The 18,010-nt window shown below is 41.6% G+C and overlaps 1 protein-coding gene across 2 annotated transcripts in view; it reads right to left on the reverse strand.

The window, feature by feature from the left end:
* Positions 1–18,010, reverse strand: part of LARS2 (leucyl-tRNA synthetase 2, mitochondrial) — a 165,498-nt gene that overhangs the window by 120,145 nt on the left and 27,343 nt on the right. For both annotated transcript variants that reach the window (XM_020987333.2, XM_078151655.1), the window contains 2 exons: positions 9,569–9,660; positions 8,740–8,800 (listed from right to left, as the gene is read on the reverse strand). In XM_020987333.2, the coding sequence (XP_020842992.1) occupies positions 8,740–8,800; positions 9,569–9,660 (153 nt within the window). The remainder of the gene's footprint in view (positions 1–8,739; positions 8,801–9,568; positions 9,661–18,010) is intronic.

An 18,010-nucleotide genomic window follows, 5' to 3' on the forward strand; every position in this document is an offset into this window, starting at 1 on the left:
TTAGGGTACCAGTGCCACTGACCATGAAAATGTGGCTCTGTGACAGTCCTATACAACCCCAGAAGGCAGAGAGAGAAAGGGAAGGCATATAGGAAGTAAGCATTTATTAAGCACCTACTATGTGCCAGGCACTAAGCACTTTACTGATATCACCTCATTCCATCCTCACAAAACACTGTGAGATAAGTGCTATTATTAGCCCCAGGTAGTGGGAACCCTTCACCTTCCCAAATGGCCCATTCCACTTCTGGATAGTTCCAATGGCTGGGAAGTTGTTTTTTTTTTTTAAATCAATCCTAAGTATGCTTCTTGATGATTTTTACCCATTACTCCTACTTTTTCCTTTGGGGACAAGCAGAACAACCTGAAACCCTTTTCTATGCCTAGCCTAGCACAGTGTCTGGAACATAGGAGGTCCTTAAAAAATGTTTGTTCTCACCTTAAGACTGCTATAACATTTTCCCCAAATCCTCCTTTCTTTTCACCACAGGTAGCCTGCCGGTGTTATCTGAGCCATTCCGATATTAAATATATTGGAGGAAATATGTGCTTACAGTTATGATAAAACAAAAAAGAAATTGAGAACATGTTTAAATATGAAAAACTAATAGTTACGTGCTGGGGGAGGCAGCCGGGTTTATGTGATTGACTGGCATTTTAAATAAGTGTCCCAGAATTCACACATCCTCCCTTAGAAAGCCCCTCCCATAATGTTGCTGTTGCTACAGATGTCTCTGGAATGCTGGCAGTGCTTTTGAGCACATAGGACTTTCTTTTGAATGTCCTTAAAGATGTCAAGTACAGTTGAAAGCAAGCGGCAAAAGTAAGTCAAGCTTCTTAAGTTAACAAGTATTTCCTAAATATCTACATGACAGAGAACTCTTGCTGAAAGTAGTAGAGAGACATGATTATGTAAGGTCCTTTTCCTTAAGATGCTCAGTATTCAAAGGTAAACTAACTAGCATCACCACCACCATCAAACTTATTTGTAGGGTAGAGCCAAAAGGTCCCACTTTAAAGAAGAGAATAAGTGTATGTTAGAGAGAGGATGGCTCAGTAGCATTGAGTTTCAAGTAAGGAAGATCTGAGTTCAAATCCGACCAGTGCTTTAATAGTTGTCCCACCCTAGGCAAGTCACTTAGCCTAGATGTGCTTCAGGCATCTCCCCGAGACGTATTCTGAGTCTTGGATAAGCTGTGATCTCTATTAACGGATGCAAACCAGTAGTTCTCCAAACTGACAACTGAGTGTTCACACACACACAGCACTTTTTAATGTTATTTTTTATAACAATATATATATTTCTGCATACTTAAGTATAAATCTATACATATAAAGTCTGTATAGGTATGATCTAAACACATATATGTATATGTTTATATTTTTTCTTCCATTCTCAACCAAAAAAAAAAAGAAGAGGAAACAGCAGGAGAAAAGTTAATTTTCTCACTGTACAAATAAACTCCGTTTAACCTCAGTGAGTTGCCGCAAGAAGATTAGGAGAGTCACATGCTGCCTGTCGCCAAGGTAACCAGAGCCTCAGTTCCTGACAATGGGCTTCTTCCAAAGCATCTTCTGAGATGGCACACGTACTGGGCGGGCAGTCACCTGCTCCCAGGAGGAGTCGACAACATATGTGACTCCAAAACATGGCTAAGAAGAAGGGGGCTGCCACACCACTTGCTCCCTAACGTTATCACATTAACCCATGGACGTTTCCCCCTCACATCCTCAGTCCTTAAAGCGAGATGCTCCATTTCAGGTGCGCTCTCGAGGACTGTGGGCTGAGGTTCTGACTGCAACAAGGGCAGGTGTTCTGGGGCTGGCATTCCCTTTCCTGTGGCGCACCATCGGCAGGACGCTATCGGTGTGGGTTCAGGCAGACCTTTCTAGGCCTCAGTTTCCCTACTGGTAAAAGGAAGGGATCGAACTAGTCGGCCTCCAAGGTCCTTTCAAGCTCCCCAGGCATCAAGGCGGTGCAGTGGGTGGTGTGCTGGGCCAGCAGTCACCTGGATTCAGACACTGCCTAGCTTTGTGACCCTGGGCAAGTCAGGTAACTGCTGTCTGCCTCACTTTCTTAATCTGTAAAATGGGGATAATAATAGCACCTATCTCCCAGGTTGTTGTAAGGATTAAATGAGATAATATTTATAAAGAACACTGAACACCTTAATGTTATATAAATACTAATTACTATAATTATTATTGTTAAATATATGAGTCTTTGAAAGGCTGTGAAGGAGGGGAGTGCTACAGAGACAGGCAGAAGAGAAAAAAAAGAAAGGAAAAAGAAGATGGGTGAACAGAAAAAGGAAAAGAAATTAGCAAAAAGAAATGGAGAGAAGACCTATGTGATTGGGAAGTGACAGCAGATTGCTAATGACTGATCACGTGCCATTCAATATTGCTCATGCCACAGGCTGCCCAACATGGGGGTATGATGAAGAGTCAAATCCAGAAAAAGTCAGAAGAGCTTTTAAACTCACTGGCAGATCTTTACTATAGAAGTCCTGCCAGAAATCTGGGGCAACCCTAGATGGGCACTTAAAACAGTGTCCGCCCCGCCTGTCCCATTCTTCAGTTACAGTCACTGCATTGTGCTCTATGTCTTTGGCTGACAAATGGAGGCACGCCCAACTGTGCCCTACCTACCTCGCAGGGCATGACCACTACTTAAATGGGTGAAACAACCCATCCCCCACAGGCAGAGCGCTTTGTGAAGCATGGGGAAAGACGCCTAGTTTGGACATACAGTCAGGAAATGTGTCCTGGAGTTTCCACAGAGTTATTATCAGCAGCATTTCTTGAGCATCCATTGAATGGAGGGCACAGTACAAAGCAAAGCGGAGAATTACAAAGAAAGCAAACGAAAAAGACAATCCTTGTCCTCAAAGAGCTTTAATTTAATGGGCAAAATAAGAAGAAAACAAAATACATAAAATATTTATAACTCTATCCAATTTTCTACTCCCTGTACACATAGAAAGGGGCAGCTCGGTGGCACAGTGGATAGAGTGCCAGGCCTGAAGTCAGGAAGACCTGAGTTCAAATCTGGCCTCAGACACTTAATAGCTATGTGATCTTGGCCAGTCACAGTTTCCTCATCTGCAAAATGAGCAGGAGAAGGAAATGGCAAACCGCTCCAGTATCTTTGCCAAGAAAACCCCAAATGGGGTCACAAAGAGTCAGACATGGCTGAAACAACTGAGCAGCAACAACACTAACAGAAAGCAAGAGGAGTATGGAGAATTCAAATTAAGTAATTATCAGTCAGGCAATAAACATTTATTATCAAAAATAATCTACTTCACAAACAAAACAGATGTTTTTATATTTTAATTGAACACGAGTGTCTAATCCCCTACAAAAGCACTGATGCCTGAAAAAGGCAAGCAAGTGACAACGGGTCCTCAAAGGTTGTGACAACCGAATGCTCAGTTCTAGAAGGTTCGAGGCACACGGCAGGCAACAACAGATGGTGTGATCGCTGAGGAAAAGCCGAGCACCGAGAAGTTCATTGTCGGGTCCCTGCCCAGCAGGTGACTTTTTTAAAAAAAGCCCACAGCAACTGCTCACGAAATGAATCAGATCGCAGAACAGTTCCATGAAGTCCCCTTCTATTTTTAAAAATAAACGTAAATCCTTTAACATTTGCAAAGCATTTCATAAATTATCTTTTTGGGTCCTTACAATAGCCTTGTGAAGTAGGTGTTCTCATTATCCCCATTTTACAAATGAGAAAACTGAGGTTGAGAAGGTAAAGGACTTGCCCAGAGTCATACAACTAGGAAGTCTATGAGGTAGGATTCAAACTCAGGTCTTCCTGACTCCAGATCTGGTACTCTATGCAGACTAGGGTCTCCTCTTCCATGTCAGCAGTAACAGCTTCATAAAGCGGACACAGGGTCTTGCCCCAGCATCTACCTCACTGATTTTACACCCCACTTTTATCACTATCTGTAGTGCATGGTGACCTCATTCTTAGAGGAAATGGATCACATCTGGATTAACAGTCTAGTGATAAACAAAACCCAAACCACGAATGAGCTGGAGCAAAGCAAGAAGGATGGCTTGCAGGTTCTCTTAGCACACAGACCAATGCCCACAGGCAGCCAGAACAATCCCTTCCCAGGACACTTCATCATCTCAATCTGCAATACCCACAATGAACCTAGGCTGGAGGTGATAAAGATCAAAGCAGTGCACCACCCATCGATTTGTCAAGGAGGAGGAGGATGTAAAGAGATTGTACAAACAACCTTACAAATCATTCCTAACTTAAGCCAACCTTAACATGCCTCGACACTTGGTGATGGGTGAGAGCAGTGAAAAGGAGGTTAGAAAACACGGTTCAGCATCAAGAAGCGAAAGAGGCCAAAGACTACCAAGATAGCTCACACTGTACACCCTCGATCCCTTCTTTGAGAAAAGTGTGAGAAGGAACTAGGTGTGGCAAGCACCAGAGGACCTAATGAATCAGCAGAGTCCTCAAATCAATGCAGAAGGACTGACAGAGACAGGAGTCACAGCAAGTACCAAGTAAGAAAAGTGGTGAACAGTGAGATGCTTAAGATATGAGCTTTCCAATCCAAAATATTTAAGCAAGTTCTTGACACCAAAAAATGGGAAACGGACCAACACAAAGACTGACTATCATGATTTCCCAGAGAAGTTTAAGAATGTAAAAGAGTCACCATCCTGAAGAGGTGGAAAGGGCCAAGAAACTACTTCAACCAGCCTTGTCAAGGCCCTTGGGGCACTCTACGAGAGGCCTCCTTCCCTAATAAAAGGATTTGTTCTCTGAGGTTTGGATTTAGTCAAAAGGCCGCACTTGAGGACCTAGAAGGCCACATGTGACCTTGAGGCCATGGGTTCCCCATCCCTATCTAAGCTAATATTAATCTTTGCATAGCCATTTGGCCAATTTTAGAGCCTTCTAATCATATTATTGTCCAGCCTGTATGTCTCCATTTTATTCATAGAATAGCACAAGGCAATCTATCAAAACCTTTGCTAGGCAAACTATACTTCATTTACCAATTAGTGTAGCTTTGTCAAAAAAAAGGAAATAAAGTGGGTCTGGTCTTGATGATGCCATGCCAACTCTTTGTAACTAAGGCCTTCCTTCTTAGATTTAACAACAACAACAACAATACTGGCAGCTTATATTTATTGAATGCTTTAAGGTTTGCAAACAATTTTACACTAACCAATTCTAATCTTTACATCTTGAATCATCTAATTTCCCCAGGCATCAAAGTCAAGCTCACTGGCCCGGAGTTTGCATATTCCATTCTCTCTTTTTAAAAACTCGGTACATTTGTCTTTTTCCGGTTCTACAGCACCTCTTCCACGCTCCGTGATCTCCCAAACATCGCGGGCATTAGCTCAGCAAACACAGTCAGCGGCTCTTTCAGAAAGTAGAGATGCAGTTCATCTGAGCCAGATGACCTGAATTCACGGGAGATTTATGAGAACATGTGGGCAGTAGTTGCTCAGGATGAGAAAGTATGGAAGAGTAGGGAGCTTCACTATAAAGGGATTATTCATACAGAAAAAAACCAGAGGGGCCCAAAGTTCCAACAGTTATCTTATGTCCTTAAAATTTATGACACTTCAAGTGGAATAATGAAGCACTGAGAAACATCATGGATAAACTGCCAGCCTCAAAGTCAGAAAGAGCTGGGTTCGAGTTCTACCTTTGACTCACACCGATTGTGTGACCCCAAGCAAATTATTTAATCTTTTACTGTCCCAAGACTCTAAACTGCAGATGGTGCCAATCTGCTTTGGTAGAATGAGTCTCCTCACTGGGCCTTCCCCACTGGTGAAATCACGGGCCGAGTCCAAATAAGCAAATAAATAAATAAATGAATGAAGTATTACGTGGCACACCCCAGGCATACCAATATGGAATCAGCTAAAAAGGGTCTGGATGGAGAAGTGAGTATGATAATCCAGTTCGGTTCTGAAGCCCCCAGCACTCTTCAAAACCCTGAGTGTCCCCAGAACTGACCTTGCTTTCTAGGGTCCTTTTTGGGGCAAACTTGGGACTATTGTTCACTACCTTAGATGGTCTGCCTTGAGAGAGTTCTCCCAATAAGGAGTTATTCTGGGTTATTCCAGAACCAGGACCAGGTACTGGAACAAGACTGGCTCAGCATGTAGACAAACAACTGTATCTGAAGACACTCAATTTTTGATCTATCAAGGACATACTACCTTTTCTTTTAAATCAAATTATGTACATTTGAAGCCACAGACATTGAGTGTCTGAAAGCAAAATAGTCTATTCTTTCAACTTGTAAATATATCCAATTATTTTTATAAAGTATTCACAAATTGCCATAATTACAGCTTGAGAGTTTTATTTTATTTTACATTGGTCTCAAAAGACACTTTTACAAGCACTGCCATTTAGATAGAGTTTTCTGCTTCCTACATTCCCCCTCCCAAGGTGATACAAGCAGCTCTGAGAATAACATCCAAAAATGAATAGTAGCACAGTGGCAAAAATCGTGGTCTGAAGCATCATCCTTGCTACCTAGGAAATGTTCTATTGTCTGCAGCCTTACCAAGTCCCGTGGAAATAGAACTGCTAAAGAAAGGCTCAAAACCTAACTAGTTTGTCTACCACCCTGTCTATGTTGGTTGACAAGTTCGTAGCTGTGGAGCTGGAAGAAAACAAATGTACAAATCCTTTTCATTTCACAGACCAGGAAATGGAGGCTGAGAGGAAGGAAGGAAGCTGCCCAAGGTCTTGCTCTGGGCTCTGAATTCAGGTCTTCTAACTCTTCACTGCACCACACCAGAGCCTCCGAGCTAGTGACCCACAGGGCAGAAGGTGAGACTCAGCTTTTAAACTGGACCTTACCTGATTACCATTTTAAGCTAGCTTTTTTCTAAAGCCTGTTGCTAATTGCAAGCTAGATTACATTTTTTTAAAGCTAGATTACTCTTAAAAATCATTTTAATTAATGTCCCTGGTTTAGTAGACAAGGAACGTGCAAAAGGGCACAAGTTTGATCAACTGTCAAGAAAAATGTTCTCTTTCCATCATGCTACTTTGAGTAGACTGAACATCTGTCATAGAGCCTTTGAGTGTCAGTGTTTGTGTGAGGCTCACGCACAGAGAGTCAGAGCCAGGCAGACTGTTTTCACAGGGATACCGTACTCAATAAGTTAACAATCTAAGCCCTGAAATGTTCAAAGATCCTATTCTAACCTCACCTAAAGCTATTTGGATTTTTCCTACTTTATTCATTACAGAAAATGTCTGACAACCTGCCTGAGGGCTTGAAACAAACAGCAAGTCAATGATAAGACCAGGACCCGAGGTTGATTTCTGGAGGCCTCGCCTGGTCCTTGACCTTTGGCTAAGTTTAGTGTATTAATAACAATGATGAGGATGTGGTTTACACCCTACTCAGAAACCTCACACAAGTACATCATCAATACATTCCTCAAGAAGACTGTGGGAAGGCAATAAATGTGGCAAGCACCAGATGACATAATAAATCACGAAAACAGCTAATTAGCAAACATTCATCTCATTCTTTTTCTCAAGATTTGCAAAGCTCTTTATGTTTGTGAGGATCACGTGATCCTCACAACCACCCTATGAGATGCAAGTGAGCTTTCAATTTTGGTTGCGTTTTGTGCTCCTTTGGGTTAATAATAAATCACAAACTACGAAGCATGGGAAATTAGGACCCCGGGCAAACTACTCCAACGTCCTCATTTGAGAGACAAAAAAACAAGGGAGGCTAGAGTGGTGAAGGGATTTGCCTGAGAGCTCAGCAGCAGAGCAAAGACTAAAACCTGGGTCTGCTTTCGTCTCAGGGCTCTGCGTCACAGCCACAGTAAGATGCTTCCGATTACAGTGCTGTTAGCAGCTCCATTCTTACTAAAAAGGGGATATATGAAGTAGGAGCAAAACAGAAGCAGGGCTTACCTATGCAGATATGCTTCTAACATGTCAATTCTGGGGTGACCTCTGAAGATGGTTAATATGTAGAGAGAGAGGGAGAGAGAGAGAAGAGGAGAGGGAAAAGGGAGTAAGAGAGAGAGGGCGCATTTACATAGAAATGTGAGAATTCTTCAGTGATGGCTCCCCAGATCCTGCTCTGATCCACTGGTAAAATATGTATTTTTGAGTCTTTTTCAAGGAAAGATTATTTATCAAGATGAGTCATTATACTATGTCATTATACTATCGCTCTGCATATTAGCACCTAGAAAAATTTGGGAAACCAGAATCTAATCACTCAAACAGATTGAGCTGAGATGGGTTGCCACCTTTACCTAAATCCAGGCAGCATTTCAGAACACTGCTCATAGCATGAGTTTGGGAGCCATCACTGAAGAGTTTTCATGTGTATAGGCACACATTTCTTGGAGAAAGTTGTTGCCACCGGGCATCACTAAACAGGAAATTAAAGTATCTTAGCTGCTTCAATTTCCCCTTATTAGATGATGAAGTGAACATCTTATTGGCAGTAACCATATCTCATTCATCTCTGCATGTTCCTCAGGCCCCAATAAGACCTCAACAAAAGTTGGATCAGTCTCTTGATTTTGTGGCCATCCATCCAATATGGACAGTCCCTCTTGCCAAAACGGGGAGGAGAGGAGTTTACTGAGCAAAGCTACAATCGTATGCATTATTTCTACATGAAAAGTATCAATTTAGTTGAAATCAATACATACCGAAGGAAAAAGAGAGAAGGGGGAACTTACCCGATCCCAGCTGAAACACAGGCCTAGTTTATCAAGCTGTTCCCTCATGTGTTTAATATTACTGTAAAGCAGAGTAGGGAAAGTTTAATTAAATAAATGTGTAAAAATTCCTTGTTATGTGGCATAGTTCTCTAGGAGGGAAGGAGAGGAGAGATACAAAGGGAAATTTGGGCTATATAATAATAAAAAAAATCAACAAAAATTTATTTTTAAAAATAAATATATAAAACCATAATGTAGAATTTTTCCAACAGAAATGTACCATACAGATTTTCACAGACATTAACTCAAATGGTTATATGCAGAAAAGAGGAAATCATGGAAGTATTTTAACATAGATTTTCCCCCTAAAATCTGAAATTACTTAAATAAGGAAGGAATGACATATGAATGTGCAGGTACTTCATACATCTTAAAGTTATTCTTTGGATAACTTCAGAGGAAAGGCCACTATACTCATTTCAGAATTAGAACCCACTATTTCTGTTAATTTAGTTCTGATCTCAGCTCGTATCTGTCAGTAAGGTTGGTAAGGCCCTTCCACAACAAAAGTCCTAGGAGGCAGGGAACACAAAGATCATTATCTTCACCTTACAGATGAGAAACCCAGTCTGAGAAAGGTCCTGTGACTTGCTACCCGGTTTGAGTCAGGATTTGAACTCAAGTCTCTGGATTCTAAGTTCTCTACACTTCCCACACTACTCTATATCATCTCTAGGATGGTAGTCTTCTATTGATTGAAGAGTAAGCTTCTAACACAAACTATAAGATAACAAAAGTAAACCAAAAGTTAAAAAGTAGTGATTTCAGTAAAAACAAAAGCACATACCTCTGTGTCCAGCTTTGTGGATGCAGACGGTGCTCAATGGCTGCATTTTCAGCAGGTAATCCAAATGCATCCCATCCTATTGGATTAATAACCTATCACCCAAATGAGAAACATGGTACATTAAAAATGACCTAACTTAAGCGTGTATCATCCTTGGGGCAATAAATAATATCACCAGGGGGCTATCATTTCCTTTTCCTCAGTGGGTTCTCTCAAAATACATTAAAGGAAGGTAAGTCAATTCCTAATTTGATATGGTAGAAGACCAAAAATTAAAAATTAACACAGATCTTCATCTTCCATCAACGTTTTCCTCCACCATCCCTGCTAGCTAGCATTTATATAATAATATCTGGCATTTTCCAAGTGCTTTACAAATATTATGCCACTTTATCCTCACAACCACCCTGGGAGGTAGGTGCTATTATTCATTCTCATTTTACAGATGAGGAAGTGGAGGCTGAGAGGGTCACACAGGTAGTTAAGTGTCTGTGGTTCAATTTGAACTCAGCTTCTCAACTCCAGGTACAGAGCTCTATTCACTTCACACCTGAGCTACCCTTCCACCTCACATTTATATAACGTTTTAATAGTCACAAAGTGATTTCTTCTCCACAACTTGGTAGGGTAGGTAAGCCAAGCATGCACTCCTGGTGATTCACTTGGGCACAAATGATAAGGCCAGAGGGAATCTACAAAGCGTTGTTCAAGTGTGAAATCTTGCTGAAGGAACCAAAGACCTTAAAAGGCAGTGCAGTCATCACTGCTGGTTGCTGTTGTTCAGTCATGTGTGACTCTTTGTGGCCCCACAGACCATACTGTCTGGGGTCTTCTTGGCAAAGGTACTGGAGTGGCTTGCCATTTCCTTCCCCAGTGGATTAAGGTAAACAGAGGTTATGTGACTTGTCCAGGGTCACACAGCTAGTAAGTGTCTGAAGCCGGATTTGAACTCAAGGCTTCCTGACTCCAGGCCCAGTGCTCTATCCACCGATCCGTCTAGCTGCCTCTTCATTGCTGGTAATTGGAAACAAAGATTTTAGAAGAGAAAAACAGATTGGAGATAATAGGCTCTTGGTCAGGGATAGAGGATAGCAAAGAAGGGCCGGTAACATAGCATGATGTTTTTTGTGCAGACTTCAAGTCAAATAAGGGAAGGTGGGGGTTACATAGCTAACACCAAACCAGATATCATGCAAAGAAGCTACAAGAAGGGTACCTAGAACACCCTGACATTCAAAGGAAACAAACCCAAGCAAGGAGATGGTCATAAAACCCATGGCCCCAGATATCAACACACAAATGTATAAATCATGGGTAACAGGGAAGGTGAATCAATGGCTCGATGCCAGGAGGCGAATTTGACCTCACAAGAATCACTGAGACTTTTTGGGATAAGGCCCATGACCTTCCAGTGGCTCTGAAAAGCTACGGAAGGGTAAGGTAAAAAAGGGGGAGGGGGCCTGGGGAAAGTCAGTAGAGGTAGAGAGGTGGTAAAGAGAGGGTGAGAGATTATTGGAGTATTAGCTATGAAGGCAGGAAATCCAGGAACCCAAGAGGGGAAACGTGTGAATGGTAATGGGGTGAAAATCTACAAAGGCCAAAACAATAGTGAGGTGGTCATTAAGAGTATACACAGATCACCTGGACAGAGAAGAGAAGGTGAGGAGCTTGGTCAACCCTTCCCAAACCTGGCCCAGAGGCATGACATGGCACTGAGGGGGTACTTCAATCACTGAGCCATTTGTTGGAGCTCTCTGTCAAAATCAGAGGAGGGTAATACTTCCTGATTTGTCTCAATGACAATTTCATCCTTCAGAATATACCAACACGGAAATCACTTTTGAAGACCTGGTTCTCACCAATAAGAAAGACCTGACCTTATCTGTAAATGGGGATAATAAATCCTGTCCTATATGTGTCACAGAATTGAAGATCAAACAAGATGACTGACATATAAACATACATAAACACTGGCACAAACTTTAAAGTGAGGTAGAAATACCGACTGTACTCTCCCTTACATCTGCCCATTTCTCTCCAGTCACACATCCAACAGACCGGTTTAGGGCTCTCCTCATCTCTCACCTGGAGGAATTCAAGAGCCTCCTAATGGGTCTCTCCACCTCCACAGGGCTGCCAAGATGGGATTCACAAAGTCCAGGTCTGACCATGTCAATCCCCAGCCCCTCACCTTCAGTGACTTCCCCTTGCCTCTGGATAAGCTACAACTCCTCTCTGGGGCACAACCCAGCTGCCACCCAACTCTTTAACCTTTTCTCTAGGTCAGCATTCTTCAGTCCAGACAAACTGGCTTTCTTGCTCTTCCTCACACGGCATTCCACATCCTGTTTATTCGACTCTTCAGCCCAGGCTGTTCCCCATGCCAGCCCTCACTGTCCTTCCTTACCTCTGCCTCTCAGACTCTCTAGCTTCCTTCCAAAGCTCCTCTCAAATGCCCCCTCCTCCCTGAGGTCCTTCCTGATCCTCCCAGGCGCTAATATCATTACTTTGTATTTATGTACAGATGTATTTTCCCCAGCAGAATGTAAGCTCCTTGAAGTTATTCACTGTTTCATTTTTGCCTCTATACTCCCAGCACCTGGTTCAGTGACTGGCACATAGGAGGAGCTTAATAAATGTTAGGTGACTAATGCCCAATACTATAATTGCCATTATCTTAAAAAGGCATCAGTGACTACAAAGGGCCAACATAACTTCATCCAAACTTGCTCATGGAAGGACAACCTTTTTTCCTTTTCTGGCAGGGTATCACCAGACAACATCAAAGGACTGCTAGTGATATATAGTTTACCTCTATTTTAAGCAAAGCATTTGACAAAACCTCTCATCTTATTTTGGTAGACAAAATAGAGAGATGCAGAACTTAATGAAAAACCAGACCCAAAGAGTTATCATTAATGACTTGATGCCAACTTGAAAGTCAGTCTCTAATGGAGAGCTCCAGAGATCTGTGCTTGGCCTTATACTATTTGATATTTTTATCAATGACTCTGATAAAGGTACAAAAATAAAAGTGGCATGCCTATCACATCTACTGATGACAGAAAGCTAGAAGTGATAGCTAACTCACTTGATGACAGAATCGAGATCCAAAAGAATCTCAAAAGACTTTAATGTTGGGTTCAGTCAATGAGAATTAATTAAGGACCTACTATTGCTAGGCACTGTCCTTGGTACTTGGGATACAAAAACTTAAAAGTATCTCCTACCCTCAAGGATTAAATCTGAGATGATATTTTTAAAAAGAGATAATATGTAAAATCTTGGACTAAGGGTTCAAACTATCAACCTCACAAATAGGATATGGGGACAAAGAGCTAGATGGCAGCTTGTCTGAAAATGGTCTTGGTATTTCAGTGGACTGCAAGCTCAATGAATTAAAATGACTACATGAAATGCCAGCTAAAAAAGCCAATGCAATCGTGGGCAGCAGGGATGGTGCCCAAAACTTGGGAGATGCTAGTTTCCTCAGTTAGACCACATATGAAAGGAGCATTGTGTCCCACATTTTAGGAGACATCCAGAGAATGGTGCTAAAGAGGTTAAGGGTCTCAATATCATGCCACATGAAACTGAGGTGACAGGCTTAGCCTGTAGAAGAGAAAACTGAAGAGGGACATTACATGTGTGGGAGGATTAGGCAGACTGGTTTTGCAGCCCCTTGGGGACAACTCTGGGAAAAATATGTGTAAGTTGTAGAGTTGGTAGATTTAGGCTTGATGCAAGTAAATGGGCTGAATCTTAAAGGGAGGAAGTAGCCTCTACCCCAAGTAGAGGTCTTCAAACAAAGGCTGGATCATCCATCACCTTTCAGCTCTGCTTTAGCAAAGGGGTCTTATTTTGAGAAGGGCTGGACACGATGGCCCTTTTGGTGACTCAACTGTAAAGTTCTATGATTTTTCCAGGACAGGAAAGAGATTCAAGAGGTAAAGTGAATGTGGATAACTAGGTAGTCAGATGGTGTGTGGGGTACCAAACTTAGAGCCAGAAAGGTCATAATTCAAATCCTGCGACTTTAGTCACATCCTACCTTACCAGCTATGTGACCCAAGGCCCGTCCCGCACCCTCTCGTCTCACTGGCCTCATTTGGAAAATGAGGATAACATAAAAGCACCTACCTCCCTGGGTTGTGGCAAAAGGATTAAATGAGATACCATATACAAAGCGTTGTTGTTGTTGTTATGCCAGAGATGGGACCTGAACTTAGGGCTCCCACATTCAGTGCTTTCGACTTTATGCTAAGCTGCTCACACCAGTGTATGAACCCTAATTAGTGACCATATAAGAGGAAAAATGAAGAGAATGAGTCAAAGAATCCTGATGAAGACCTAGAAGGAATGATTAACAAGGTGATTCAAAAAAACTTAATTCATCTAGTTATTAGGCAAATTTAATTCACTGAATTGACCCTCAATTTTAAGTTTTCAATGCATCAATAAAAGATGGAACTGGTGGGGTCCTCTAAATCTACACAGTGAATTCTCCTCTAAATCTACACAGTGAATTCCTGGCCAGGGTGACTTCTGTCTTAGTGTTCTATACTAGTTTGAGGGCCCTGCCAATCTATCAATCAGCATTTACTAACTGCCTATTATATACCAAGCATTGTGTTAGGATTCAAGGACAAAAGTACTCAGCCCCCTATCTTTAAGGAGTTCACTTTCTAAAGATGAGAGAGGAAAATAGGCATGGGGATAGAGATAGAAATATCTACATAATGCATATAAAAGGTATAGAAGATAGTTTGAAAGGGCAGTGCTATTAGCAACTGGTGGTAGTGGTAGTTAGGAAAGGCTTTACCTAGAACAAGAGCTTTTAACCTGGGGCCCATGAACTGGTTTTTAAAAATATGTATATTTGGATAACTGCATTTCAATAGAATTGATTTCCTTCATAACTACAGTTCTTTTATTTTAAAGATTTTAAAACATCATTCTGAGGAATCCAGCAGTTCAAAGGGATCCATGAAACAAACAAGGTAAAGAGCTAGAAGTGGGTCTGGAAGGAGGTGCAGGTGAGGAGGGGCTGGCTTCACCTTCTTCCCTTCACCGTTCAGGCATGAAAACTCTGCCTGGGGCCGGACTCGGGCTGGAGCATCACAGTCTCTACAATGAGCCCTCTAGAGCAGGGAAGTAACGCAGCTCCATTTGTTTCCTCCTCTGAATCTTATTCTCCATAATCAAAATCAAATCGCTTTCAAAGCCTCCTCTGCACCCTCCCTCCTGGCTCCCCTCTTTTCCTCTGGCAATCTTTGTCACCCCCAGGATTCCTACTGCCTGTCTTTCTTCACATACAAACCCAGGCCTGCTGGGGCTAAGTTATAAATTTAGACCTTTGCTACAAAAGAAAAGGGTTGAGAAGTATTGTTCTGCATCATACTTTTGGAAAGACAAATATCAAGGCAAAAAATAAGTATTCCCTTGCTTTTAGAAAATAAAAAATCCCCTGCTTTTAGTATTTTAAATACATTGCCAGTAGGTAACATTTCTGATGTGGCCCAGGTGTGTGAAATATTCCATGCTAAGTTCCTGCTGTGTTTAGACCCCAAACTGTAGCCCAATTATTTAGAATGTACAAAAACGAACATTGGCACCTTTCTTGATTTAAAGGATCAACAACACTGAATGATCTATTGTGAATGATTTCTAGCCTCTGAGAGGAAGTATGCCCCGAGAGGATCTTAGAATCCTTCGAGATGACCAAAGGTGACCCTTCATTTTTGAGATGAGGAAGCTAATGATCCAAATGGGCCAAATGATTTGTCAAATTCAAACAGCAAGTTGCTGGCAAAGCTGGAGAACAAAAGTGATGTAAGAGAATGCAAGGAAACACCGGCACGGCCCCCTGAACTACAAATGATCGACAACCCTTAGCTGAATTTCACTGCTTTAGTAATGAGTTCTCCCAATCCAATTTAAACCAAGTATACAAGTACGACAGCTCTCGGAGGGAAAGGCAGCATGACATCCATGCAAGGCAAGATGCTCACTCTCCTCTTCTTCCCAGGTACTGAAGCCACCTCAGTACTACTTGCTAACACTGATTTCAGGTACAATTTTTATATGTGACAAGTGAAAGAAAGTCCAGAGGTCACTGCTTCTCCCCGGAGACAGTCTGTCCCTTCCAAAGAATGGGCTGGAATGCAAATAGAGTCCACCGTGTGGCCGGATAGCACTTAGAAACATGAGCTCCAGTAACAGTAAGATGAAATCTGGTGATGGGATCTTCTGCTGTTTTTCACACACAGAACATGACTTTTTGGGATACACAAACACAGTTTTGCTTATGGCCAGCCAGTCAGCACTCAAATAGTTTAAAAGACCTTTGTTACAGCAAAAGATGTGATCACTGGAGGAGCCCACATGGCAAAGGGCCATCATGATCCCTGGGGAAAGGTCTTTGGAGAACTTCATGATCCCTTGGGGACAGGTGGGAGTGGGGGAAAAACCCAAATTTGGAAGAAATAGAGCAGGGAGTCTTTTCATCAGGAGCAGCCCTGGACCATGTTTTCATCACATGGAGAAACTAAGAAAATGGCGAGTACATAATCCTTTAGGAGGTTATGATTCAGATTTACTTACTGGCATAGGTGGGCCTCAGTACCACCCAAGCAGCTCCTAAAACATGAAGCAGTGGGAGAGGGGAGGCAGGAGGGAAATCCTTTCTAATAGAAATTGATTTTTCAACAAATAATAAGAGAATCCTTTCCAAAATATCTGCTTGATGTCCAGGATTTAAACATACAATGCTGAGTTAAAGGAAAATTACTTAAAGTATTTGGGTATTTCTACTAGCAGGATTAACTAAATGTAAGTTAGAAAAAAATATAATAAACTTTTCAGCAGAGCTCTTCATAAACTTTCACTTAGGAGGGGGAAAGGGAAGAAAATAAGCATTTGTACACTGAGCTAATAAGCAGTCTACAAATGTTATCTCATTTTATCTTAGGATGACAGATTTAGAGCTAAAAAGACCTACCTTAGAGGTCACCTAGGCCAACCCCTTCCTCCCATTTTACAGATGAAGAAATTAAGGCTGGGAGAAGTTAACTGATTAGCCTAAAGTCATATAAGTAGTAGTGACATCGTGAGGATTCAAACCCAGGTCCGACAACTCCACATCCTGTGCTCTATCCACCACTTCCAGCTCAACAGCCGGCTGCACATTGCTTCCCTGTCCTTGGTGGTCCTGAAGTCCAAGCTCTCATGGGCTGACAGGACCACCTGCTACCCATCATGGGGAACTCTCTATCCTTTATTTTATTATTTTTGTTCACTAATTCCTTACACTCTCTCCCAGTTAAACAGAAAACCTTCCTCTCTCTCTACAAGCCATTTGTGAGTTCAACGATGATCCTGGTTATGGCTGCTAAGTGTCCAATACGAAACCCTCTGCTCCAAGAAAAAGGAATGCTTCAAGTTTTGAAGCCACATAACAAAGAATGAAGAATCAGTGAGATCCACCTTCAGAATTTCCACAAAGATTCCTGCTCTCTCATCTTCTAATTTTTTTTTTTGGCGAGGCAATTAGAGTTAAGTGACTTGCCCAGAGTCAAAAAACTAGTAAATGTTATATGTCTGAGGCCAGATTTGAATTCAGGTCCTCCTAACTCCAGGGCCAGTGCTCTATCCACTAGCCACCTAGCTGCCCCTAATTTATTTTGTCTTTACCTCAAGGTTTCAGCACTTAAATGCTTTAAACTTATTTCTTTTTCAACTAGTTAACATCTATTAAACACATACTATTAAGCCAGTTCAATCTATTGCCTTTTTGATTTAATCAGTGATATGACAACAAGATAAATCTCATTTTACCTTGTGAATGGATATTTCAGGTATATTATGGCTTCAAGAGGTTTTTGCAGGTTATTTTGAGAATCTAACCACCATTTTTAACATTGTTTCTATGGGAATATATATTCTGTGTTGAAAAACAACCTAAAACTTCTTACAATAAAGCCCATTTATAACTTGGGGGCTACTTGTTGTATGTCAAATTTCTGCAAAGGGAGAAATTTCATATGCTTAGAGAAAATCCTAAAGGAGACCACAGTTTGAGTAACTATTATGTTGAAAGAACTAGGAACTTAATCTTATAGCATAAAACTCAATGTAAAGAGTTTTCAGTCTTTCAGGCACATCCCACCTAACATCATTAATTAGTTCCACAAAAGCCTGGTGTTACATCACACGGTGACATTCAGCTTTGCTGGAACAGAAGAGGTAGTCCAGAGCTGTCCAATACTTAGAGCTATCCATATACTTAAGAGAAAATCCTAGAGGAGACCACTGCACACTGGCTATAACCTGTCAGACTCTATAAAGTGAGGAAGATGGTTTCTTACTCTAAAATTATATGATTCTGTGATTCCTCTGGTCACTCTCTGAATTGGCCAAAGTGTTTGTGTTTAGAGCATGTCC

This window comes from Phascolarctos cinereus, unplaced genomic scaffold, assembly GCF_003287225.1.
Source record: "Phascolarctos cinereus isolate Bilbo 61053 unplaced genomic scaffold, phaCin_HiC Scaffold_1;HRSCAF=81, whole genome shotgun sequence".
Lineage (NCBI taxonomy): Eukaryota > Metazoa > Chordata > Mammalia > Diprotodontia > Phascolarctidae > Phascolarctos > Phascolarctos cinereus.